Source organism: Bison bison, unplaced genomic scaffold (assembly GCF_000754665.1).
Source record: "Bison bison bison isolate TAMUID 2011002044 unplaced genomic scaffold, Bison_UMD1.0 scf7180017864136, whole genome shotgun sequence".
Lineage (NCBI taxonomy): Eukaryota > Metazoa > Chordata > Mammalia > Artiodactyla > Bovidae > Bison > Bison bison.
Genome location: NW_011494708.1, coordinates 3,434,362 through 3,461,837, shown reverse-complemented (window position 1 = coordinate 3,461,837; position 27,476 = coordinate 3,434,362). Strand labels below are relative to the sequence as shown.

Here is a 27,476-nt window from a genome sequence, read left to right as displayed (position 1 = left end):
GTTTAATATGGCCTAATCTTCACTTGTGTGTATGTTGGTTTTTCTCCAATTGTTTGGTAGTGCTTTCGACATCCTTTATCTTCCACTTTCATTGCCTGATGTAAATGGATATTTTTTTTTCTTCCAGGAATATAATGATTCATGTATCTGTTAATATGGGTGGTGGGATGAATTGGGAGGTTGGGACTGACATATGTGCACTACTGATACTATGCATAAAGTAGATAACTGATGAGAACATAGTGTCTAGAACAGGGAGCTCTACTCAGCCCTCTGTGGTGACTTAAATGGGAAGTGAATGCAAAAAAGAGGGGATATATGTATATGTATAGCCAATTCACTTTGCTGTACAGTAGAAATGAACACAGCATTGTAAAGCAAATGTGCGAGTGCCAAGTCGATTCAGTAGAGTCCAACTCTTCGCGACCTTATAGACTATAGCGCACTAGTCTCCTCTGTCCATGGGATTCTCCAGGCAAGAATATTGGAGTGGGTTGCCATGCCCTCCTCCAGGGGATCTTCCCGACCCAGGGATGGGACCTGTGTCTCATGTCTCTTTCATTGACTTGCAGGTTCTTTACCAGTAGCGCCACCTGAGAAGATCTGTAAAGCAATTAAAATGAAAATTAACAAGAATATGATCATTTTTAAATTTACTTCTTTTTTTTTTCTTCTCAGAACTTTGTACCATCTTTGGGCAGGCAGACTTCGCTGACAACGTCGGTGATACCCAGAGCGGAGCAAAGTGTGGCTTACAAAGACTTTATTTATTTCACCATCTTCGAAGGGAATGTTCGCAATGTGTCTGAAGTCTCCGTAGAGTATTTATGCTCTCAGCCTTGTGTTGTCAATTTGGAAGCAGTTGTTTCATCTGAGTTCAGAAGTAGCATTCCCGTGTACAAAAAAAGGTGGAAGAATGAGAAACATCTTCACACCAGCAGAACACAAATCGTACATGTGAAATTTCCGAGCATCATGGTTTACAGAGATGATTATTTCATCAGACACTCCATTTCAGTATCTGTGGTGATACTACGTGCCTGGATCACTCACCAATATAGCAGTGGGGACTTGAATGTTAAATGGGAGGAAAATTTGCTACACGCTGTAGCAAAGAATTACACGCTGTTGAAGACTGTCCCGCCTTTTGAACGCCCTTTCAAAGATCATCAAGTGTGCCTTGAGTGGAACATGGATTATATTTGGAACCTTCGAGCAAACAAGATTCCCCAGTGTCCTCTTGAGAATGGTAGGTCATTTGCCTTGCTAGAAACCTAATGCTCGTTTCTTCAGACAGCCTGGATGGGAGGAGGAGGAGTGTATGAGAAAATTCTTATCTTAGAAATGGGGGACACAAGGCAAACAGTCTGTAATTTTGGACTTTGGGGAGAAAAGGGAGAAAATGAAAAGGTGTGAGAAGAGAAAGAGTAGGAGAGAACAGGATTGAAGATGGAGGTGAGAGAGGGACAGAGGGTCATGAAAGGGTGCTTTGAGAGGCTTGAATATGCTTTACGTTGAAGAGGAACATTAGTGCCACTGAAATAAGGATCTGGAAAATCTTCCTCCTCATGTCCCTCAAAAAGCCCTCATGTGTTAGTTTTGGTGCAGCATTAGCTTGTCAGCCAAGTACCTGAGTTCAACTCCTGTCTCTGCCACTTTCTGCCAGTGTAACTTTGGAACTTTCAGAACCTAGTTTTCTTATCCATAAAATGGGATAATAAATAACAATTCCCTCAGAGTAGTGTGGTGAGAATTAAATGAGATGTGCTTAACACATAATCAACACTCAGTAAAAAGTAGTAGGCATAATGATGATAGAATGCAAACTCTATATTTTAAGCCAAATGTCACAGGGTCACAGCCACTGAGGGATCAATAGAGGAGGCTCCTATGCTTTTTTTCAGCCTTTTTTAAGCACTGGGGTTGGAGATCACTGGCTACGTGCATTTGGAAGAAGAGGGCTATAGTTCTCTCCATTGTTGCAGGGGGCACCTTGCTATGTGGATGTGGAGTGCCTGCCAGCTCTCTCCCCATCCTACAACGGGGAGCCTATCCAGGCATGCTCCCAGGCACTCACCCGGAGCCTGGTCATGTTTGCTAAAGTGGGACCCTAGGATCACCTGTATCAGAATCACCCAGGGCTCTTGTTGCAAATGCAGATTCCCATTTCCTGCTTAGACAGGATCTGTGGGGTGTCCGGCCCTGGAATTCACATTTTAAATACATTTCCATGACTCTGATGCACCTTAAAGCTTGAGAATCCCTGGAGCAAGGATAGAGCTGGTGGGACTTTGAGTTGAAGTGGCTGGACCCCCAGGCAGACTTGGAGGATGGGGGAAATCCAATGGCAGTGAATATTTCCTGGGGTCACTCCCAAACAACCCGGCATATAATGAAAACAGAATGGACCAGAATAACCACGTGGTATATAGTTGGTCAGAGGCCACTTGCTGTAGAACCAATACATTTGGCATTGTTTATTTTGAAATAAATAGAGATTTGCAGGAAGTTGCAAAAATGGGATCAAGTCCTTGTTTATTTCCCCCCACTTCCCCTAACTGACATCTTCCATAACTAGAGTACAATATCAAAACCCGGAAATTGACACTGATCTAATACTCCTAACTAGACTGCAGACCTTCTTCAGAGTACACCTGTTTTTACAAGCAGTTTTGTGTGTGCATAGTTCTAGACAATTTCATCCCACATTTTATTTTATAGTCCTCTTCTGTGTCTGGCTTATGTCTGAGCAGTGCTTTAAATGTAGAAAAATCTAGAAGAAGAATCCCCTTTCTCTCTTTCTGTGTGTGTGTGTGTGTGTGACTGTGCACTTTGGGGGTAGGGTGGGATGGGCAGTTAAACCTCCGAAATAGTCAAGCTGCATGCGTTTTGATGATCAGCGTGTATCCCTCTTCCAGGCAGGGCCCCATGCTAGCATCTGTCTGGAATGCCTTCCGCGGGGATTCCTAATTTGTTAAGGAGAAGGCAACACGGGGCACAAGCAGCCACAGTTTTGCTTTGCCTCCGATTGATTTTGTCAGGGCTTAATGATTCCATTTCATGTTTGGCAAATCACATATTTCTCATTGAAGAATGACTGAATCGCAAGCTGGAAGTTTTCAAATCAAGTCATTTATGAACTGGCTGAGTTCTTAGGGTGCCCGAACATACCCTTAAAATGCGAAACAGCTTTTCTTTCTTTTGTTGTTCCTTCTCAGTAGTCACTGGGTTCAGGAACAGCGCAGTGGGTTTTGTTTTTCCGCACCTCCTTCAGACCATTACTTTTGGGGCGAGAACCAGTCTAATAAAGGCATAATGCAGAAGAAAACCTTTTCTAAGAGTCAAAGTCACTGACAATGGGAGGGGGGGCTCCATCCACCCGCGAAACCAGCTATTTGCCGGGCTGAGGTTTGTTCACCAGGAAAGGGGAGCACTTCCCCTCCCTGTCTTAAAAAGGAAATCAAAAGAGAGTCTGCCGCAAGCCCCATGGATAGTGCCAACGACCTTTGTTCTTGATATCAGCGGCGCAATGGAAGAGGGCCAGGCCTCTGGCTGGTTCCCAGCGGGGGCTTCTTTATTCTGCTCTTGAAGAACAAGAGTCAAGTCCGAACAACAAGGTGGCATTAGTGCGCCACGGGGGCGCTTTCATGCCTGGCCCCATCGCAGTCTGCCGCCAGCCCTGGTGTGGAGTAGGGGGGGACATTTTCTGTGTCAAGTGCCTGCTGTCCTGCAAGAGCTCTGTGTCTGAACTAAGTACCCCCTGTGACTTGCTTGCATTTTCTTTTCTCTTTATGAAGAGAGAGCCCAGTCTCGGTGCATACGTGTTCTGTCTGTGTGGTTGGAGCGCCCCCACCTAAAGCCTTCAGTTAGGCTTCCAGAGCCAGATCTGTGCGCCCTGACACTCTTTGCAGCTCATCTCCCATGCTGGGATTGTGCCAGGCCGGCCGGTGGGCTGATTTTGGGTGGAGGTGCAGCCGGCTTCCGTCCCGCCCTGCTGGGTCAACCTACCCCGGATCAGAAGCTGGCAGCCTTTCAGGACACGTTTGTGCCAAGGCTCAGCCACGTGCCCTGCCAGTGCACCTGTTCCTGCCTTTGGCCAAGAGATCCACCCTGCCTGGGGCCCGCTGATTGTCTGTTCCCTCCGGGGGAGGACACCGGGCTTTATCCGCTGCCCTGTCACACGTGTGCCTGACTCACGCATGAGCTCACCCAGAGAAAGAAATCAACCGCTGGGGCTGGTGGCTCCAGGGGCGCACCTGGACTGCGCGTCCTGTTGTGAGAGGTCAGCTGGCCCTGCGGCCTCCATCTTCAGCCCCGACCTCGTATTCAGTCGCTGTTCACCACGTGTCTGCTGTCATCCTGGTCTAAGCCACCATTGTCCCTGTCTGGATTCTGGCCGCAGTCTGCAAATGGCCTCCCTGCTGGCCCTTGTCCCCCTATGCAGTGGCCCCTGTAGCCAGCTCCTCCCTGATGGAGTAGGGAAGGATCGCCCACGTCCCTGAGCATGGCTTGTGGAATCTGTCCCTGTCCCCTTATCGGCCTCATCTCCTGCCACACTCCCCCTTGCCCACCTGTTCCAGCCATGCAGGCCTGCTTGCTTCTCCCTTGATGTACCAAGTTCATTCCCACTTTGAGACATTTGCATCACTGTCCCCTCTCCCTAACATGCTCCTCCCCTAGATCACTGTGTGACTTGCTCTCTTACCTCCTTGCAACCTCTGCACGAATGTCATCTTACTGGGGACAGCATCCTAGACCACCTTATCTAAGATGGCAGCCCTACCCAATTGTTCCCGCCACACCAGTATCCACCTTTTATTTCCTTCATAACCTTAGCACCCCCAGGCCTTGTAATTGAATATACTGAATGGTTTATTTGCCTGTGGAGTGTCTCTGTACTAGCACACAGGCTCCACAAGGCCTGGGTTGTCTGGTTCTGGTGCCCAGTGTGGCACCCTGTAACACAGCAGGCACATGACAACTGCTTGTTGACTGAGGGATGAGGGCTCTTAGCCAAGAGGCAAGGACCCTTTCTCTCTTAGCTTATATGTGACCATCACACTGTGACAGCTTTCTTACATGGCTATGGTAGGGAGCGTGTAGGGTGGGGTCAGCTGTGTGCCTTCCGTAGGGCCTGTACACACTGAGGCTTCCTGGGTGGAGACCGTTTTGCTGCACTGGTTACGGCTGCAGTGATTCTCCTTTGCAACTACACATGAGCACACCTTCACCCTGCACCTGCCCTCTAGCTCCAGTCTGTGATCACTCATCTGTATGACTTGGCTAATGAATCTCTTTTTACTGGAAGCTGCCACCCTGCCCCTACCCTCAACATTCTCCCAGCCCCATGGCCATCTTTCATGTTTTCCTAGCAAAATCATAGTCATATTTCAGTAGTCTGCTCAAATTTTCTACTCCTTCTCCACAAAGGTTTCTTCTTTTCTTTCCTTTTTTGATTCTCAAATCAGAAACTAACTTTCTGCCCTCCAGCTTCCTCTAGTTCTCTGTTGGTACTCACCACCCCTTATGTGTATCATGTTCAATTCCATAAAGACCCATCCTGCACCAATTTCTTTACTAAGTCTGGAGATTCAAAGACGCAGACATGGTCCTTCTCTTTAACGTGGTTATCCAGAAGTAAACACAGCTCCCAATAGTAACAGTCACTTTCCCTTACTGAGCACTCACTGTGTGCCAGGAACTGTGCTAAGTGCTTGTGCAAGTATCTAATTTAATACCAGTGCACGACTGTCATAATTTATAGAGGAGGAAACTGACTCAGAGAACTAGAGTAATTAGTCTAAAGTTACTCAGCTAATGATGGAACTAGGACTTGAACTCAAGTAGTTTGGTTCCCAAACACCACACTTAACTACTAAGCTATATTGCCAGGGGATGTCGTGAAGCTATTTATTTATTTAAGTCACTTATTCATAGAAAAAAGTTACTGAGCAATCTGCATCTTAGGTCCTTTGCAAGGGTTCTTCACAGAGGAAGTGACATTTGAACAGAAGTTTTAAGAAAGAGTAGAGTTTCCATAGTCAGAAAAAGAATAAAGGAAAACCCACCTTCCAGCGCAGGAGACATGAGAGACACAGGTTCAGTCCTTGAGTCGAGAAGATCCCCTGGAGGAGGGCATGGCAACCCACTCCAGTAGTCTTGCCTGGAGAATCCCATGGACAGAGGAGTCTGGTGGGCTACAGTCCATGGGGTCACAAAGAGCTGGACATGAATGAAACAACGTAGCGTGCACGCACGCACATCCAGGCGGAAGGAAAAAGAGAGAAGGGAATGCAGTCTGACGCGGGAATGGGGATGAGCCTGCAACCCTTGGAATGAGGGATGGCAAATGGGTTTCATCTTGCTTGCCAGCTCAGAGCAATGGGGGTGGCTACCTAGAGCACAGTGCTGAGGAAGATTCTGAGGCCGAGTCTGTGCTTAGTGAGAGAGACGCCATGTGGATTGATTACCAGTGTCTGCCACAGGTGGAAGTGTGGAGTAGCCACACTTGAGCTTTTGTTCAGGTAAAGTCTGAAGTGTGAGATGGGCAGTTCCGGAAAGAAGATTGGAAAGGCAAGTTGGGGCGACACTTTGGAGTTCCTTAGATGCCATGCTCAGATGTAGCAAGCATTTTGTTCTACTTCCACCTGCTGCGTGCTCAGTCCAACTCTGTGACCCCGTGAACTGTAGCTGACCAGACTCCTCTGTCCATGGGATCTCCAGGCAAGAATACTGGGGTGGGCCGTCGTGCCCTCCTCCAGGGATCTCTTATGTCTGCTGCACTGGTACTTCCACCTAGACGAAGATTTTTCTGATTTTCCCTCTTAGGTCAGAAACTGGCAGTCTCCTTCTTCTCCACTCTCTTGTCCTTTCACTAAAAATTCATTCTCATTTTCAGACCCAATGGATTGTAAGTAAGATTTCCTTATAACAAAACTCGTTTACAACAAAATCATAGAAGACTAACTCAAATTTTGGAGACAGACTTTACGTGTCTCTGTGAAAATATCAGTTTATTCAGTGGAACAATTCAAGTTAATGATATGATGATGCTTTTTGTAATTATAAGAACTACAAATGTGACACTCTTAGAGACAAAAGAGACTGCTTTCTTTCTCCCAGGTAATCACTGTAGACTTGGATTTTTCAGTAATACCATTAATGAATGCCTAGCGTCTGCATTGGCCTTTATGATTTTCAAGTCACTTTTTCCATGCGCAGTGTCTCATTTAACCCTCATAAGAGCCCCGGGGGAGGACAGTATTTTCATTCTCTTTTTACAGAGGAGAAAATTGAGGCTCTGGGAACTTGTTTAATGGAGTCCAAGTTCTTGCTTCTTTCAACTTTGCTAAGCTGCTTCTCTGACATATGCTAAAACAATTCCAACCCAGGTTCTAAATTAGAAGGAATACACTTTTGTCTAAGTTGAATTTTGACTGACATGAATCACCCTGTTTTCCTCAGCCACTGGACTTTGCCTCTTTGAAGTGGATTGAACCGCCGGGGCGCCCAGGGCGGGGCAGGCCTTTGCATGTGGCAGTCTCCTTCTCCCTGCCTGCATGGAAATGTCCAGAGATGTTCTTTTCTCTTGTAGCCAACAAAGTAATACATGTACCTGGTTAAAAAATTCAGAGAGTGTTAAAAAGTTTTGGGGGAAGAGTAAATTCCTACCTGCCCCAGTCTTTTGGTCCTATTTCTTAGAGCCAAGCTCAATAACATTAGATTCTGTGTTTCCTTCCAGGGATGTTCTCTGCCCATATAATCATTAGGCTGATAGATCCTTCTCTTCTTACACACCTGGGAAGATACTAAAGATTCTGCTTTGCGCTCATTAACAATATGGCAGAAATTTTTTCTATGTCAGTACAGGAAACATGACCACATTCTTTGCAATAGCTTCCTAGCATTGCATTGCCTGACAGTCCATAATTTATTTGCCCTGTCCTCTGTTGATGGTCATGCAGGTCATCTTTTGTCTTTTACTGTTAGCAACAAGGTTTCTGTAAGCACCTTTGCATGTGTATCTTTGTGCACACAAATAAATATGTTTGGAGGATAAATTCCTGGGAGTGGAATTTATTTATTCTTAAGACTCCTAGTGTTGAACATCTTACAGACTTTCTTAGTCACTCACTTCTTTGCCTAGTGCCCTTTGCAGTGAGAAATTCCAACCTAAATCATACTTGCTAGAAAGTAGAATTTTTTGTTCCCAGGCTTTGGCTTTAAGGACAATTAAACTCCCAATCACCACTGCCTGTTTAGTGTCCTGCCTTTGGAAAGAAGATTGAGTTATCATCATTCTAACTTTACTTCTCTGTGTCAGAAAATCGTAGCTTATTTTCCTCCAAGTTCCCCTTACAGACTTTTAGCCTCAGGAACATCCCCTGGAGAAGGAAATGGCAACCCACTCCAGTATTATTGCCTGGAAAATCCCCGGGATAGATGGACCTGGTGGGCTATAGTCCATGGGGTCGCAAAGAGTCAGACACGAACTGAGTGACTAAACAACAAAACAATGAATTCTTTGCTTCAAGACTATCTCTAAAGAAAAGTGAAAGTGAAAGTCACTCAGTGGTGTCTGACTCTCTCAATGAGAGACTTTATTTTCTTGGGCTCCAAAATCACTGCAGATGGTGACTGCAGCCACGAAATTAAAAGACACTTGCTTCTTGGAAGGAAAGCTATGACCAACCTAGACAGCATTTTAAGAAGCAGAGACATTACTTTGCCAACAAAGGTCCATCTAATCAAAGCTATGGTTTATCCAGTAATCATGTATGGATGTGAGAGTTGGACTGTAAAAAAGCTGAGTGCTGAAGAACTGAAGCTTTTGAACTGGTGTTGGAGAAGATTCTTGAAAGTCCTTTGGATAGCAAGGAGATCAAACTAGTCCATCCTAAAGGAAATCAGTCCTGAATAGTCATTGGAAGGACTGATGCTGAAGACGAAGCTCCAATATTTTGGCCACCTGATGCAAAGAACTGACTCATTGGAAAAGACCCTGATGCTGGGAAAGACTGAAGGCAAGAAAATAAAGTCTCTCACTGTTGCTTCTTGACCTGCATACAGATATCTCAAGAGGCAGGTAAGGTGATCTGGTATTGCCATCTCTTGAAGAGTTTTCCAGTTTGTTGTGATCCACACAGTCAACGGCTTTGGCGTAATCAACAAAGCAGTAGATGTTTTTCTGGAATCCTCTTGCTTTTTTGATGATCCAGTGGATGTTGGCAATTTGATCTCTGCTTCCTCTGGCTTTTCTAAATCTAGCCTGAACATCTGGAATTTCATGGTTCACATACTTTTGAAGCCTGGCTTGGAGAATTTTGAGCATTACTCTGCCAGTGTGTGAGATGAGTGCAATTGTACAGTACTTTGAACACTCTTTGGCATTGCCTTTCTTTGGGATTGGAATGAAAACTGACCTTTTCCAGTCCTGTGGCCACTGCTGAGTTTTCCAAATGTGATGGTGTATTGAGTGCAGCACTTTCACAGCACCATCTTTTAGGATTTGAAATAGCTCCACTGGGATTCCATCACCTCCACTAGCTTTGTTCATAGTGATGCTTCCTAAGGCCCACTTGACTTCACATTCCAGGAGGTCTGGCTCTAGGTGAGTGACCACACCATTGTGGTTATCTGGATCATGAAGATATCTTTTTTGTATAGTTCTTCTGTGTATTCTTGCCACCTCTTCTTAATATCTTCTGCTTCTGTTAGGTCCATACCATTTCTGTCCTTTATTGTCCTCATCTTTTTTTTTTTTTTTAATGTCACTCAGGGTGATATATATATTTTTAAATATCACTCAGGGTGATATTCAAAACATTTAACAAATAGTATGAGGTGGGGGGCCCAGGCAGGCTCCTCCAGGCACTGGCCCTGGTGCTGAAACAGAATGTGCTGAATATCGTTACTGAGCCAGATTCTACTCTGAAGGAGAAGCCAGAGTGGGTATTGTGTGTGTGTTGGGGCACATCATCTAAACAATATGGACATATTTCAGTATTTTAACAACCAGTAGAGCCGCACATGGGCATGCCAGCTGAACATCAGCCCTAGTTCTCTCTGGAAGGACTTGTGAGATGTGATGTGGTTTAATAACAAGCACATTGGTTTGCAGTAGGAGACCAGGTTTGAGTCATATTTGGGTCTCTTATTAGTTATACGACCTTTAACAAGACACGAACACTTCTCTTGTCTCCAAATGAAGGAGTTTGCACCATGTTAAATCTAATGCTTCTTCTTGCTCTAAAATTTGAGGAAACAATAAAAGCAATAAAGCAATAAAAGCAATAAAAGTGGCCAAGGGAGCGGGTTCCAAACCCGAACTGATTCTATGGCATTTTGTGCTTATGTCACAATAATGCCTCTTCCCCATGTAACTTCCTCATTCAAGATTAGCCAAAGAAATGGATTTGGGGGAAGGATCTGAAAAAAGAGACATTTAATTTTTGGCTTGGGGGGTATGGGGAACATTGTAGAATTATGGAACATGTTGGGTGAAAGAGACATAGATCCAGATCCTGATTTGGCCACAGCTGTGTTCATTTGTTCATTTATCCATTCACACCCTAAATGTTTTTTGAGCCTCTATCATGTTTTGGCCACTGTTCTGGCTCTGAGGATGGATTAAAGAATGAAGTAAAGTCCTTGCTGTGTTGGAGCTTACATTCTATGTTAGCAATTCATTTAACCTCTTTGAGCCCATGTTTTGAACTGGAGTTTACCTACCTGTAAATCCTTCAATGGGCAATGGCATTGTTACTGCTATTTACCATTTAATGCCTATGATAGTCATCACAAATCAATTATAGCAGTCCAAGCAGCCAATCAGTTCTTGGAGGATGTTATTTATCCTGGGCTAATATTTTATGTTGATGCATTTTATGTAGATGAATTCTCAAGTCTTTCCCTACTCCAAAATTTTTCGTTTTTATTCATTATTTCTAATGAAATGGGAAGACAATATTGTACTGAGGGAAACTGTAATAGAACTCCAAATCATAGAACTATCATTAAAGCTACAGATTTTACAAGAAAACCATCATCACTTTGGTTTTGTTGGACACAAAAGATATGTGTTATTGTAAAATTATTTTAGATCTTTGGGTCTTAGATTTTCCCTCCACAGTCTTTTGCTGCAAGTTCTCTTATTCAACTAGCTTTACTTTGATCCCAGGATAAAGGAAAGGCTCATCAACATTCACTTTTGACTCCTTTCACTTTGGAAACCTCCTTTATGAAACCTCCTTTTACTGTAGTCAGGTGGGGCAGAATCAAATCTTGCTCATTCTGATAAATTTTTCTACTATATACTAGATAACTCAACAGCAATCACCAGCAGAAGGCTTCCCAGGGGGCTAACGTGGCCATCTGGTCTCCTATGTTTTGCTCACCATGGTGGAAGCTAGCCAAGGTTGGGCTGACATCAACCTCTCGGTCAGTTTTTTTCTGTGGATTCTGAAGACACCCTTGCAGTATTTCCATTCCTAATCCTCTTTCCTGGCTCCCATAACTGACCAGCAAGTCCAACGTGCCCACATCGAGCTCAAATTGCAAAGAAAAAAGTTTGAAGTATTTCTGTTGGAATTAATAACTCCACCCTTTGGGGTTTCTAAATGTATCTCTGAGACTATGAAAACATCGCTCTTATGATTTCCAAGTTATAATGAACTAGAGGTACCTCTTTATATAGTGAAGCATTTTTCCCCAATGAGGAATGAGAGCTGGGGTGTCCTCTGTCCCAGGCTCAGGCTCCTATAATTTTCGCCAATATTGTCATTTGGTAACTTGCCCAAAAGTCAACTCTTCCCTCTCTAAGAAGACCAGGAAAGCAGATTATTTCCACCATTTAAATATAGACCTTTAGACCAAGGAGCATTTTAAGAAAGAGAAAAGATGATCTTTGTTTCTAGGTTGAACTCAGTGAATTAATTTTTCTTTGAAATGGGGTGGAGTATGTGAAATAAAAAGTCCATATTAACTTTTTAGACCTCAAATACAGATGAAATAACTCAGTTTTCTCTGTAAGATTTGTTATAGGTACTTCTCTTTTCTAGAGCCACAGAACTCTCCCACATGTGCAAAATAAAGTGGAAGACTCTCTAGTTTTTTGTGTCTTTTAAATTCTTAAAAAAAAATTAATTATTTTTAATTGAAGTTTAATTGCTTTACAGTATTGTGTTGTTTTCTACCAAACATCAATATGACTCATCCATAGATTTACTCATGTCCCCTCCATCTTCCCTCCCCATCCCACCCCTCTAGGTTGTTACCAAAGACTCTGGTTTTGAAGCGTATGGTGTTTTGCCTTAACAAAAGAAACCACTCATTATACACAATTCCACTCATTACACAACAATTCCAATATTTAATAGAAGATTATTTAACTTAATTTCAATATGCAGTCATTAAAAAAGAAGAAATAGAAGCATTAGAGAGAAGTAGTAGCATATGCTATGCTAAGTCACTTCAGTCATGTCCGACTCTGTGCGACCCCATAGACGGCAGCCCACCAGGCTCCCCCGTCCCTGGGATTCTCCAGGCAAGAACACTGGAGTGGGCTGCCATTTCCTTCTCCAATGCATGAAAGTGAAAAGTGAAAGTGAAGTTGCTCAGTTGTGTCCGACTCTTAGCGACCCCATGGATTGCAGCCTACCAGGCTGCTCCGTCCATGGGATTTTCCAAGCAAGAGTACTAGAGTGGGGTGCCATTGCCTTCTCCGAAGTAGTAGCATATACATCACCGAATTGGGCCGAAACCTACATCCAGACTTGAACGGTGCTGGGAAGTCCTGAATGACAGCAATCTGGAGTCCTAGTTGGGAAAAGGATCCTGGGCCGTGTGTTCACTCTGCAAGTAAGAGTTCAAATTGCAGTTTTCGCAGTTCTCACTTACAACCCCAGGCTGCAAACTGATATCATTATCGGTTTGCATTCAGAAATGCAGCTCTGGTTTTTCTTTAACTTTTACAATGCTCTCTGTTTCACCTTGTGAGTCAGAAGACTTCTTAGACCCCAAGTGAAAAAGTGAAAGTTGCTCAGTCATGTTGGACTCTTTGCGACCCCATGGACATATAGTCCATGGAATTCTCCAGGCCAGAATACTGGAGTGGGCAGCCATTCCCTTCTCCAAGGGATCCTCCCAACCCAGGGATCAAACCCAGGTCTCCCGCATTGCAGGCAAATTCTTTACCAGCTGAGCCACAGGAGAAGCCCTAGGGCTGAAGAAATTCCAGGGCCCACTCCCTTTCTTATCTAAAGTGCAACTTGACCCATTGAACAATACATATACATATTTATTTAGTATTTATTTAGTATGGACCATACTGTTAATATTATTACACAAATTCAAAATGCTTTTCATAGCATTAGACGGGCAGGATGTAAGGTGGTTAAGCACATAGAATCTAAGCTGGAAACTTGAAATTTCGTTCTACTACTTATTAGCTCTGTTACCTTAGGCAAATTATTTTACCTCTCTATACTTCAGGCTTTTCATCTGTAGAGTGGGACTAATGAAGACTCTCCTTTGTAGGGTTGCTATGGACATGAATTGAGATAGCTCTGTGCAGTGTCTTGGGTGCCTGGCATATATTCAGTGTGCCATAAACGTTTGCTGATATTTTCAGACGATTCACTTAAATGTTTGATTGGAGCTAGGCAGTAGGTTCCAGAAAGAATGTGGTGTTGAAAGCCGTGTTTTTCTGGAAATAATTAAAAGGCAGCTGTCTTGCTGTTTACAGATGTGGTTACCCTCCTGGAATTTCTCTATGCCTCCAGTGGAGAAAACACAGGCATTGTGAAGAAGTTCCTGAGATTTCAGAATCGAGAGCTGGAGGCCACTCGACGCCAGCGGATAGATTACCCAGTGTAAGAAGGGGCTGGTGATGGGGGGCCAGTGCAGCCATAGTGTTCTTTTTATCTGAGGACCAGAGCAGGCTGATCTGACTCACACACTTAGTCACTCAAACATGTCTGACTCTTTGTGACCCCAAGGACTGTAACCCACCAGGATCCTCTGTCCATGGGATTTTTCAGGCAAGAAATACTGGAGTGGGTTGCCATTTCCTTCTCTAGGGGATCTACCTGACCCAGGTATTGAACCTGCATCTCCTGTGTCTTCTGCATTGCAGGCAGATTTTTTTACCCGCTGAACCATCTGGGAAGTCTAGGGCAGGCTAGTGGACCCACTTAGGAGGACCTACTCTGTAATATGCTTTGAGGAAATGATGAGCTGTTCATAGCTTAGGCAGAATTTGTGGACCCAAAAACTTCAATGCATTTGGAAATCATTCTCTCACTTAGCAATCCCCAGTTTGCCTCCTAATGACTGGTATGCCAGTCTTGGGAATGACCTAAGTAAGGGAGTCAGGTGTTGGGGCCTGAGGCTTTGCAAGGTGTCAAATGCAGCCAGCCACAGCCCTGCCAGATTGCAACTTTTGCTTTGCTTTTTCTGCCTTGGAAGATTGGATGAGCTGCTTGAAATCTCACAACTTCTGATCTCCTCCATTGATTTCAGCAAAACCCAGATATATATATATTTTTCCTTCTGCTGAATTGAAGATGCTGAAAATGGTTCGTGGTTCACCTCAGACCGGATGGATTCAGCAGAGTGATTTAATTCTTCCCATGCTGCTGGCTGTAGAAAGATCTTGAGTCACTTTACTAAGCGTATGTTCTTGCTAAGCTTCCTTGTAATAACTTATCTTCATGAGCTTGCTCAGCTGGGTGGGTCAGGAGGGAGCTGTGTGGCACCATCTGTTTGTATATCTTATCACTGATTTGGAGGCCAGATTATAAAGCCCAGAATATTCTAACATTCTAAGGCCTTGTTGGGATGAATCCCCAAAGAATCTGGGGCCGCTGCCCTTTTAACCCAAACTGTGAATTGGTTTTTGGGGAAATGGAGAGCATTCTCTGTACTGGTTTTGACCTTGATTCATGTTTTACTCACAAAACACAATTGCTCTCAGCTCATCTTTAAACTGCTGGTCACTAGCACAATATGTGACATCAAGCAAGTGTTCAAACAGCAAATATTTGTTGAATGATTTGTGGATCACAAAGCTTGGCTAAAATATTTCCTCTTGAAGTTGACTACTGTTATTTTATCCTCACTTGGCAAATCACAGATGGACAGTGTATTTTTTTCAACTAAAATAGCCCTTGTCCAGAAATGGAACAATTAGAGTAGTTGCTCCATATCGGTGAGCCAGAACTGTGATACCAAACAACCTCATGTGTGCATTAAAATAGTATTTCTGGGTCCTATTAGCATATGGCAATGCCATTTGCAGATTATGACATGTTTCTGCCTTAGGGCTTTTATCTTTGAAAGAAATGAAATTGCTCAAAAAGCCCTAATTATGTTTTTTTTTTTAATCATTGAAATTAGAATAGCTTCTTATCAAATCACCTCTTATTAAAACCCAGATTTTTAGTCTGTGTCTGGCTTTATAAGCCTTAATCAAGTATTCAAATGGCAGGTCCGTGTGATTCTCAAAAAGGCATAGGAAGAGTTTTTGGTGCAAGGTACAATGTCTGCTAGTTTTGTACAGTGACGCTTAACTCCTGTCTTTCGCAGTTACTATAACTACCTCCTTTGTTTCTAAAATCAAGCTTTGCAAGTGGATCTCCCATGATGAGCACGAAGGCAAATTCATCCCTTCAATGGAAAAAAAGCAATTTACTTGGTCATTGTTAACTATAATTACCTGTTCTTGGATGATATCAATCTGCAGAATTTTTTTTCTCCTCACTCTTGCAGGTTTACTGTTTCACTGTGGCTTTATTTACTCCATTATTGCAAGGCCAGTCTCTGTGGGATTCTGTACTTTGTTGATTCTAATGAGATGTACGGCACACCTTCTATATTTCTTACTGAAGAGGGTAAGTATGAAATAGAATCTTTAGAACGATATGTGGTTTTCTTACTCTCTGTCTTTTGGCCAATATGTCTGTCTAGAATAAGGAACGTTGTCATTGTGGCAATGCAGTAAAGAATGATGGTTTCCAAATATGGGCTTCAAGTTCAACTTTTTCCGGAAGCTTAAAACAAACATTTTCAATACAGACGAATGTACTTAGGTGTTTTTTGTTGTTTCGTTTCATTTTGCTTTTATTTAAAGGAAGAAGGAATGTGATCTAGTCATAGCAGTTTTGGAAAATCATTGAAAAGATATAGCCACTTCTTTCACTTCTAAGTTTCTTTGTCATTTTCACAAACTTTTGTTTTCCCTTTAGGCTACTTGCATATTCAAATGCATCTTGTCAAAGGAGAAGACCTTGCTGTAAAAACGAAATTCACCATACCTTTGAAGGAGTGGTTTCGCCTGGATATCTCTTTTAATGGCGGCCAGGTACCAAGAGCATGTTCCATCATGAATCATATCAGCACCATCACTTAACTTTAAGCATTGCTGTAAAGTCAGGGAGCTAAGAAATCTGCAAAAACAAATTTGTGGTAACTGATAAACTTTTACAACCATAACACTTTTTTTAAATAAAAATTTTATAGTTGGAATCTTAAATCATAAGCATTCTATCCCATTTAATTAACATTTAAAGTGCTTTTTTTGACTATACTGTGAATGAATAATACATCTAGCTATATAACCACAATTATCTGAGCAATTCAAGCCTTTTTTCCTAGCAAAATAGGCTTTGAGGAGATAAATGGTAAAACAGCCTTGGCCATATTTATATAGTGTTATCAAATCTACAACTTTTTTATAGGAAATTTATTGGTTCGCTCAGCCAAGAAGTGGCTTGACTGTTTTTGGCAGTGAAAACAATTGCTTGTGCTTGACATTAAACAAATAATAACCAACAAACCTGAGTGATAATTCTGGTGAGGCAGACGTTCTTTATCTACTTTGGACTACGAAACACTGCACATAACAGTTTCAAGCACTTATAACACAGATTTTATGGATTATGGCAAATCTCTTGTTATTATTGAAGATAATGCCATTCCTTTATATTGTTATATATGATACTGGTATACTACCTTTTTTCTGGTTACTTTCTTATCAGCTTTTCTTACTGATTTGTGATTTTCTGAAAACGAAACTGGAAAAGACGTTTTGTTTGTCTTCTGTGTTAGAGAATATACAGACTTCCCTTGGTGGTTAGGTTTATCACATGTCCTTTTTCTGAAGAGAAGAGAAATTGGGTCAGTCCTTGTAGCTTAACTGAGGAGCGTTTGTAAGACATTAGCTGGCATTTTTGTATGTTTGTTTCCTTAATGTTGTTAGGTGACATTGCTGCGGTCCGAGTTTTAGCTTCTCATTTGCATGAAGATTATGATGACATTTAGCTTGGTTGCTGCTTTCTCTTAAGGTCAGGTCAGTGCCTCATATCACTTAGGTATCAAATCATCAGAGCAAATCACAGATCTTGTTTTATACTTGCTGTATGCCAGGCACTATGATCAAGGAGCTTAGAGACTATTTACGGAAGTCACATAGAGCAGGTAAAGGGGTGTCATAAGGTGAGCCTAATTGCCAGATGATTCATATTCATTCGCAGAAGAGAGACATCCAACTTCATGCTGGGATGCTCAGGGAAGGTTTCCTAAAGAAGGTTCCTACAGATGGGGCACAGAGTTTAAATGGAGAAACAGAGGAGATATTTTAGCCCATCATTGGATGCTCACTTCCAATTTCTTCTGGCCATGCAGCATGGTGTCATTGAAGTTTTTTAAACAGAGGAATAAATCAAAGTAATCCTTTAACTAATGGCAGAGTACATGATTGGGTAAAGCGGAAGAGAAGAGTTAGGAAGACCAGATGGAGTAGAAAGAAAAAAAAAGCTAGATTTTTTTTTTAGTAGACATTCACCAATTGCCCTTTTATCTTTGCATCCCATCTGCTCTCCCTGATACCCATAGGTTCCAAAATAATACTTATTGTTTTTCTACACAAAATCCAGCTCAGTGGTAAGACCACTATATTCATTACTTTGACTAAATGGACACATTGGCCTAAAGTAAATGGTTGGTTTAGAAAGACAATTGGTCTGAGTCATTTTTTTCTCTGAAACAACACGGTGTCTGTGGCTGAATTGGACTGCTTTTTCTGAGTTAGCTTTTCTTTCAGAGACATGGTGTTGGAGCTACATCTTTGAGAATCTAGTTAAGCCAGAATGTGTTTTCTGAACACTTGCTCTGTGGTAGCACTGGGGAGTCAAAGAGCCCCCTAACCTTACGGGCTTATGTTGTAGTCCAGACACAAGAAGAATGCAAGACAGCTAACAACACTCACGATGAAAACATTGTCACCATTGAAGTGATGGTGACGATTCTTAGTGTTGAGGAAGTAGCTTACACCTTTCTTTGTCTTTCTATGCAACAAGCTTTCAAGCACGAATTCAGCAAAAGAATCTTTTGACTCAAAGTTTGGAAATGTCTACAACCCCCTGGGGGAAACTACATTATAGATATTTTTATCATCTCAAGTCATTTGGAGAAATTAAATTTCTTAAGTCTCAAAATATACACAGGGTTGGTAAACTGCTATTTTGTTTTTTGCAGAAACTGATCAAACAAAAGACTATGAAGCATATTTTATGAGTAACTCATCCCCAGGACTGTATTTATGGTGTGGGGTCTGGAGGCATTACTAATCCTTGTGTATCTCTCCCAACATAGATAGTAGTAACCACCAGCACTGGGCAGGATTTGAAAGACTACCATAATCAGACCATTAGGTAAGTGTGGCTTTTCATTGTGTCAAAATTTTCTGGATGAGGGTTAAGAAACCTTCCTGTGTTAGCCCTGCACCCTAATGTTATTCCTACCCCATCTGATTGAGCTTTTCCAAGCACAAATGGTAACTAGTCTGCCTTGAAGTTAATCTTTGTACCTTTTTTTTTTCTTTTTTAAATGCCCACAAACTCTCCTTGTTTTGCCCACAACCTTCTTTTTGTTTTTTCCCAAGCAAGAGAAACTAGTTCTGTCTCCAGATCTCATTGTAAATTCTTCCTTTCATAGCACTGCATAATTCGTGTTCTTTGAAAATTATCGTTTACAAAGGATTCTAGAAAACAAATCAAAGTATTAATGTTGCTTACTGGGAGGAGTTGATAACTTTGACTTAGTGTAAAACATAAAAGCAGACAGCCTTCATATTTATGTTTATAATCTAAATTTGAAATGTATGTAACTATTGATATTGGGCTAACTTTTCATCTTGATATAATCATTCTCTATGAGAGTTACAGAAACTGAGAATTGGGTCTTTTTCCTTGTGTGTCATAATTTTAACTTGCTTCTGCATCCCTGATTAAGAGTGGGTTTTATAGTAGTAGAACCATGGGGCATGAGTTCTTTAGGAACTCAGGGTACCTCATCATGGTGCCACGAAAGGAACAATTTACAATGAGATCTGGAGACAGAAATAGTTTATTCAGTTGCTCAGTCATGTCCAACTCTTTTGCGACCCCATGCACTATAGCCCACCAGGCTCCTTTGTCCATGGGATTTTTCAGGCAAGAATACTGAAATGGGTTGCCATGCCCTCCTTCATGGGATCTTCCCGATCCAGAGATTGAACCTACATCTCCTGCATTGGCAGGCGGATTCTTTACCACTGAGCCACCTGGGAAGCCCTTGTATATGTGTGTGTGTGTGTGTGTGTGTATAAAACAGAAACACAAATTAGTAGCTTTGTATGTATAATTTTAAAAAACTTACCAGAGGAATTCCCTGGCACTCCAGTGGTTAGGACTCTGGACTTCCTCTGCACCGGGCACAGAATCAGTCCCTCATCTGGGAATTAAAATCCTGCATGCTGTGCTATATGGCCAAAAGACAAAAGAAGAAAATCAGGACTGTTGGGTACTTTGGCTGGGGAGTGGCAAAGTGGTTCATTCCTTCATCCTTTAGTCATTTCACAACACCAAGCATAAAACTGTCTTTCCAAACAGGCTCTGTTCACTCAGAGTCCCTGAGCAGTCCAGATTTTCTTGGAAACCAATTATTAAAGGAAGGAAGGCAAAGAGGGGTGATGACCGGAGAGTAGGGAGCACACACTCTACTTTCCTCCCCCACTATTTCTCTTTACATTTAAATCAAACAATTATGTCAGGCCCTGGGCACATAGAACAGTTCTTATGTCCATGACCAGATTAATGGATTAGAGTTACTGAGAGAGGCTAAAGCAGTGGTATTCCTTAGGTTGCAAAGAGAAAGTCAGGGGTGACTGGATGGCAATATTGACGCACAGAGGCCAAGATCTTAGGACAGAACAGAAGTCTCAAGGGCACCAGGTGGATTTAGACCAGTCAGGAAAATTCAATAGATAGGAGTTTTATTATATAATGGGCCACCATGGGCTCTTCTATGAAGACTTTGAGAATAGGAAGGGCAGGGAGTTTACTCTGGAGAAACGAATGATGTGTGGCCCCTTTGGAAATCTCTTCAAGTGCCCTGTCCTGCCCCAGAAATGTTTTTTAAATTTTATTTATTTATTTTTGGCTGTGCTGGGTCCTCGTTGCTGCGTGGACTTTCTCTAGTTATGGTGAGTGGGGGCTACTCTAGCTGCAGTGCTCGGGCTTCTCATCTCGATGGTCACTCTTGCTGTGGAACACAGGCTCTGGGATGCACGGGCTCAAGAGCTGTGGCGCATAGTTGCCTGTGGCATGTGGAATCTTCCTGGACCTGGGAGCAAACCTGTGTCCTTTGCGTTGGTGGTCGGATTCTTAACCACTGGACCATCAGGGAAGTCCTGATCCAGAAATTAATGGTTTGCGTTTCAGGATATAAAGTCTAAAATAATACCTGCCCTTTCTCCCCTAACACCCATCTCCAACCTCAGACACTTTTGACAACCAATTGAATTTCATAAGCTTTTCCTTTGTTTCTTTTCTATGTCAGGGCTTCCTTTCTTCTTAAATCTGCAAAATGTAGCTGCTGACATGAGTGGAGTGAATCACAGTAAGATCCAGAATTAGGACCAGGGTAAGGCAAGGAGGGCACTTTCCACATAAAATTTAAGGAAGCCCCCCCAAACTTAGTGATTATATTATTTTGCCAAGGCTGCCAGAACACAGTACCACAAACTGAATGACTTGTGCTAAGTCACTTCAGTCATGTCTGACTCTTTGTGACCCCCTGGACTGTAGCCTGCCAGGGCCCTCTGTCCATGGGATTCTCCAGGCAAGAATACTGGAGTGGGTTGCCATGCCCTCCTCCAGGGAATCTTCCCAACTCAGGGATGGAACCTGCGTCTCTTATGTCTCCTGTATTGGCAGGAGGGTTCTTTACCTCTAGCATCACCTTTTTAAGCAAGAGAAATGTATTGCCTCTCAGTTCTAGAGGTTGGAGAGCCAAGATCTAGGTGTTGGCAGAGCCACGCTCTCTCTGCAGGCTCTAGGGAAAGAGCTATTCTAAGCTTCTCTCCAGCTTCTAATAGTTCCTTGGCTTGTGGCAGCATAACTCCAATCCTCACATGACATTTTCCCTGCGAGTCTTTGTCCAATTTTCCCCTTTTTCTAAGGTTTACCAGTCATACTGGATTAAAGTCCACCCTATTCGAGCATGATCTCATTTTAGCTAACTATATCTGTAATGACCCTATATCCAAATAAGGTCCTATCCATACTGGGGGTTCAGATTCAACATATGCATTTTACAGGGGACACAATTCAACTCCTAACAATCTTCATAATAAATAACATTTAACACAGTGTTTTAAAAATCAGGATTAATGTAAAGAATCCTTGATGCACAAAGTAACACATTTTTCTTTAATATTTATTTGTATTTATTTGGCTGTGCTGAGTCTTAGTTGTGGCACGTGGGATCTTTTTAGTTGCTACATGTAAGATATAGTTCCCTGACCAGGGACTGAACCCAGGCCCTCCACGGTAGAAATTCAGAGTCTTAGCCACTGGACCACCAGGAACATTCACAAAATAACAAAATTTTATGTAAAGACAGAACCAGTATGATCATATAGGATTCCAGAGTTCAAAACTGATGTTCAGGTACATACCAACTCAACATCCCAGTGAAAGCTTTGAAACGGTTCCTTACCTGGGAACGCTGGCAGTATCCAGGCCCAAGACTGCCCCTCACCACCATCTCAGCTGCTCATCCTATACTCCTGGAGTACCCCCACTACCACCACCATCAATGGAACAACTAAAGAGTTAATCTTGGCCCACCTGGGATTCGTGTGGTTAGATATTTTTGAAATCTCATTTACCAGAGAGATTTCAGAATGGGCCAAGTCAGTACACTACACATCAAATATTTCAGATGTTTACAGGTGTTCCAAGGAAAGTCTCTTAATCCTCCTTTTATTTGTTCTCATAATGTAAACATAATGATAGCTGTTATCCTACAAAAGTGGTGTATGAAGATCAGTAATTAAGTGCTGAGAAGTACACTGCTGCACTGCATGAAAGGCTGCAGTGACAATTGCAGAGCTGTCTGCTGTTGAATTCATTCATCCATCCATTCATCCATCCAGTATATATTCATTCATCCAACACATTTACCACATGCCTGACACAGTGCTGGACTCTGGGAATAAAACAGTGAACAAGAATACAATCCGTCCCTGCCTTCGTGGAGCTAAAAAGTCTAGCGTGGGGAAGACAGATTTTAAACAAATAATAAATTTGTTTAAAATAAATTTAAAATTCCAAATTGTGATAAATGCAGGGAAGGAAATAAGGAGGTTGTTGGCTTCAGAGGACCACAAAGGAGCCAGAATTTAGACCAGGCCATGAGGAAGTGACACTTAAGATGAGAATTATTTTAAGGAGTAAGAGGCTCATTTGAGGCTCTAAGTTCCCCTGCTACAGAACCCTCGAGCCAAAGCTGTTCCCTAATTTTGAGCGAAGCCAACTTAACAATGGAGGCAATCCTTTCCCACTGCTGGGTCCTTCACAGTAATAAACCAGGGCACTCTCCTATGTCCAGATAAGAGTAAAGATAGCTTGCCAGCGTGTCTGATGCTTGCATGAAGAAGGGACAGGCTTGGGCTTTCGAACCATCTAGCTCAGCTTTTATGTCAGCAAAATTGATGACCATCAAACAATGCACAGTGCAAGGAATTTCTTACAGTCTCGATGCAGCCACTGAGAATGTTAGAGAAGAAAAATGTGGAGGGAGATGGAACTGAAAGGATCTATTAGTTGTATTATAATAATGACAAAAAATTACAAGCTAGTACCATAGGGACAAAGCAATTTATTGATTAATTGAGAATTCAGTTAAAGCAAAGATTCATTAAAATATTCCATAAGCATTTTGCTTTAATTGAAACAATGGATATGTACATTCATTTGCCAGTCTTTCTAGTTACAGCCTTGCCTTTGAGTATGGATCTACTGATTGGAGTTTCTTGTGATCTTTCTGGCATAAACGGTACCCAATTTCTGTTTCTTCCAAATGAAAAGAAAACAAAGACACTTGTGAAACCATTGAAGCCCAAAATTCATCAAGATTTCTTCAGTTTCTTTTCCCAGCCTTTTCCAGCTGTCCTAATTCCATAAGAGCTTTTTTAGTAACCATTCTTTACTGAGTCTACCCAAAATATTCAACTTAATTTTTAAAGAATGAGCATCTCTTTCTTCTCCGTGCTTTTGGGATTACATAAGATTTAATTACATTGTAGGGTTACAATGACCAAACAGGTTTGGGTACAAACACATCTTATTCTTGGTAAGCACGAAAAAAGTGAAAGTGAGTGAGGAGCTTCCCTGTTGGCTTGGACTGTAAAGAATCTGCTTGCAGTGCAGGAGACAAGGGTTTGATCCCTGGAGGAGGAAATGGCAACCCACTCCAGTTTTCTTGGCTGGGAAACCCCGTGGACAGAGGGGCCTAGTGGGCTACGGTTCATGGAGTCTGAGCGACTATCACTTTTTCACAGCTTACTCTTGGTAAGCATACAGCCCAACAAATGGCATCAAAAGTAGTAGAGTGGACTAAGTTAATAATAATAACTGTGGTTAATAGTTATGGTGCCTACTCTGTGCCAGGCATCGTTATAAATGCTTTGTTTAAGTGCTAATTTCTCCCAGTGACCTTGTGTGTGTGTGCATGCCAAGTCACTTCAGTTGTGTCTGACTCTGTGCGACTCTATGGACTGTAGCCCGCCAGGCTCCTGTGTCCATGGGGATTCTCCAGGTAAGAACACTGGTGTGGGTTGCCATGCCTTCCTCCAAGGGATCTTCCTGACCCAACGTTGAACCCACATCTCCTATGTCTCCTGCATTGGCACATTCTTTACCACTAGTGCCACCTGTAGATAGGTACTAATATTGTCTTCATTTAAAAATGAGAATACGAGGGTTCCAGAGAGTAACCTCAGCTGGCTAGTATCCATTATGTTGAGGGATGGGCCACGAGGTGAGCTGGAGAGTTGGTTAAGCAGAGTTCTGTCATGAGAGCTTCTGCTTCCAAAGTGTTGCTTCGTGTCCACCAAGTGCTGGTATTACCTCCTCATGAGGGTAGTTGGAGTGTCCAAATTTTTCACAGGTCTTAAGAAGCAGAATCAATTCACCACTCTCAGAGATAATAACTTTGTGGTCCTGCCTTTAAAAAAAAAAGAAGAAGAAGAAGAAGAAGAGACCATCATCTTCCCAGGGCCCTTCAAGACTAAGATTCTGGAAAAAGAAATAGCAGGCAATAAAGCATTTCTTTTCAGCATCAGTTGCCTTTGAAGAAAGCTGATTTCCAAGTGTTCCCTCCGGCCGCCATAGGGTGATGCTGCCGGTGCCCATTTCTTCACCTTTGTGTCTTCCTTCCAGCCAGGAGTACCTGCTCAGGGTCGGGTTTCTGGCTGACAGTCAACCCATCCTCTCTCCTGGGATGACCCCAGGTTGCCTGGCTTCTGCCCCAACCACTGGTGGCCGCTCTGTCCTGTCTGCTTCACCCTGGCCCCTTGCTCCTGGCAGCCTGCCTGATGAGCTGTGTCCTTTCCTTCTGCTGCCATCTGCCCTCGGCGCTCCCTGGCTCTTTTGTCTCTGCCTGGCTTCTCACCTGATGCCTGTCTTGACCCCCCCTTGCTGTTCACATATGCTCCTATGGCCCCTTGTCCACCCACACCTATTTTACTTTCTCAATTGGTAGTAAATGCACATGGTAGAAAAATCAAATCTATGCAAAAAGTTCTATAATTAGATGTTTTGCTTCTATCTGTTCTCCCATCCACTCCATCCCCTAACCCTCATGCCAGGGGGAAATACTTTTATTAGTTTCTTATATATATCTCTCTCTCTCCAGAGTTTTTGTAAATGCAGATACAAAAAAATCCATTCTTCTCTTCCTTGGATAAAATGTGTATGTATTGCTCTGCTCTTACATTTTCATCTTTTTCACTTAGTGTATTTTAGATATTTCTCCAGAGCTTTTTGTTCTTTTTTAAACTGTGTAATAAAAGAGCTCATGCCTAAGACCCACTGAATGGTGTGGGTACCAGTCCTCACTGACAGACACCTGGACTTTTCCAGTCTTTGGTGGATGTAAACAATGCTGCCAAGAACAGCTTTGTGCATTTTATTCATGTCAACCCATTTTCCTCCTCCATTTTCCTTCCTGATCCTTTGAGCCTTTCAAGACAAAGTAGACTTCCAACACGTCATCTGTGCTGACCTCTTATCTTTGGCCAAGTCCTTTGACCTTGCTATGGCCACCTTCTCCTAACTCTGAATTTGACCTTGGTTCTTATCTAATAGGGTGTGTTTTTATTTTTCCCACATTCACCTTCCGTCTACTCAACAAATTTTCTTTTTTTCTTTTAGAGTAAAATATTTCTATTAAGATTAGCAATTACACATAAATCCAGTAATTCTAAACAGTTTCACCAATATCGATAGTTGGCATGTATTAAACATTTATGGTGGGCAAGGCACTTTGCTATTAATAGATGCTATATGTTTTCAGTAAAGAATCCACCTGCGATTCAGGAGACTGGGATTCGATCCCTGGGTCAGGAAGATTCTTTGAAGAAGGGAATGACTACCTACTCCAGCATTCTTGCCTGGAGAATTCCCTGGACAGAGGAGTCTGGTGGGCTACAGTCCATGGGGTCGCAAAGAGTCGGATATGACTGAGTGACTACCACTTTTTCTTTCGCTTGCATTGAATATTTGGTGGGCAAGGCACTTAGCTACTAATAGATACTGTATGTTTTGTCTTTGCATCTACCTAATCCTTTTATCAACCCAGTAAGAGAGGAATTATCATTTTTACTAATGAGAAGCCTCAATCTCAGAGAGGCTAAGCAACTGATCCAAGGTCACACAGCTGGTAAATAGCAGAGATGGGATCTTAGCTAAGCCTGCCTGACCCCACCATCATCTCATCTTCTCGAATTCAAAGGAAAGGGTTTGTGGAAATTTGGGGTTTTAAGTCAAGGAGGGTCAATGAAAGGGTCTTTAAAAAAATCTGTTCAAACCCAGAGCTATCTTAATCCTTTGTACTTTTCTAGTTTCCATGAGGATTTTCATTATAATGACACCTCTGGGTACTTCATTATTGGAGGCAGCAGGTACGTGGCCGGCATTGAAGGGTTTTTTGGACCCCTGAAGTATTATCGCCTCCACGCTCTGCACCCTGCACAGGTGAGCCCAGGGGACCAAGATGTATTCGGGTGCTTATGGGTGATGGGCGGGTAGCTCAGGAACATGGAACTCAGTCCAGTGCAAACAAAAGATTTATCCATGCCAGACCTTGCATTGGCTCTGTCACCAAACATAATTAATATTGAGGCTTTTCCCCCCTGCAAACACGATAATAGATTTTTGTTAACGTTTGGTTCATTTAGTACTCATAAAATGGAAACCATTTACTTCCTCTGTTTTAATAACTAGTAGCTTAATTATAGAGTCGATTTTTATCACGCTGTTGCCTATCCAGTGATTAAGCTAATGAACGGAGAGAAGCTTAGTTATTTGGTAAAACTTCTTTTATATGCTATTATTTAAAGTATCAGAAGAGGAGACACTCCAGCAAATTAGATTTTTGGTTCTGCATACTGCTTTCTCCAGAAACAGGCCTTCAGCTCATACTGGGTGGGGTGAACTGCGGTGGCAGAGATCACAGAGGGCCCTGTAGTCAGAATTGAATTCTCAAGTCCAAAACCCACCCACAAATGGAATCGAATTGTCCAAGTTTCCAGGCCAGCTCTAGCAGGGCTAACAGCTAGAGGGGGGCTGCCCCACATGGGAAACTTCACCCTGGTTGCTTTTTGTGCTTTGGTAAGAATCCACAAGGGATGGGGGAGCCTGGTGCACTGCCGTCTATGGGGTCGCACAGAGTCGGACACGACTGAAGTGACTTAGCAGCAGCAGCAGAAAGGAGATCACTGCAGATGGTGACTGCAGCCATGAAATTAAAAGACACTTACTCCTTGGAAGAAAAGTTATGACCAACCTAGGTAGCATATTGAAAAGCAGAGACATTACTTTGCCAACAAAGGCCCGTCTAGTCAAGGCTATGGTTTTTCCAGTGGTCATGTA

The 27,476-nt window shown here is 42.6% G+C and overlaps 1 protein-coding gene across 2 annotated transcripts in view; it reads left to right on the top strand.

Annotated features, from left to right (window-relative positions):
* Positions 1–680: 680 nt before the first annotated feature.
* Positions 681–27,476, top strand: part of SEL1L3 (sel-1 suppressor of lin-12-like 3 (C. elegans)) — a 91,288-nt gene continuing 64,492 nt past the window's right edge. The window contains exons 1-6 of one of the 2 annotated variants that reach the window (XM_010839926.1): positions 681–1,249; positions 13,745–13,871; positions 15,769–15,890; positions 16,245–16,360; positions 18,652–18,710; positions 26,447–26,579. In XM_010839926.1, the coding sequence (XP_010838228.1) occupies positions 976–1,249; positions 13,745–13,871; positions 15,769–15,890; positions 16,245–16,360; positions 18,652–18,710; positions 26,447–26,579 (831 nt within the window). In that variant the 5' untranslated portion in view covers positions 681–975. The remainder of the gene's footprint in view (positions 1,250–13,744; positions 13,872–15,768; positions 15,891–16,244; positions 16,361–18,651; positions 18,711–26,446; positions 26,580–27,476) is intronic. The other variant, XM_010839925.1, reaches the window with a different exon arrangement.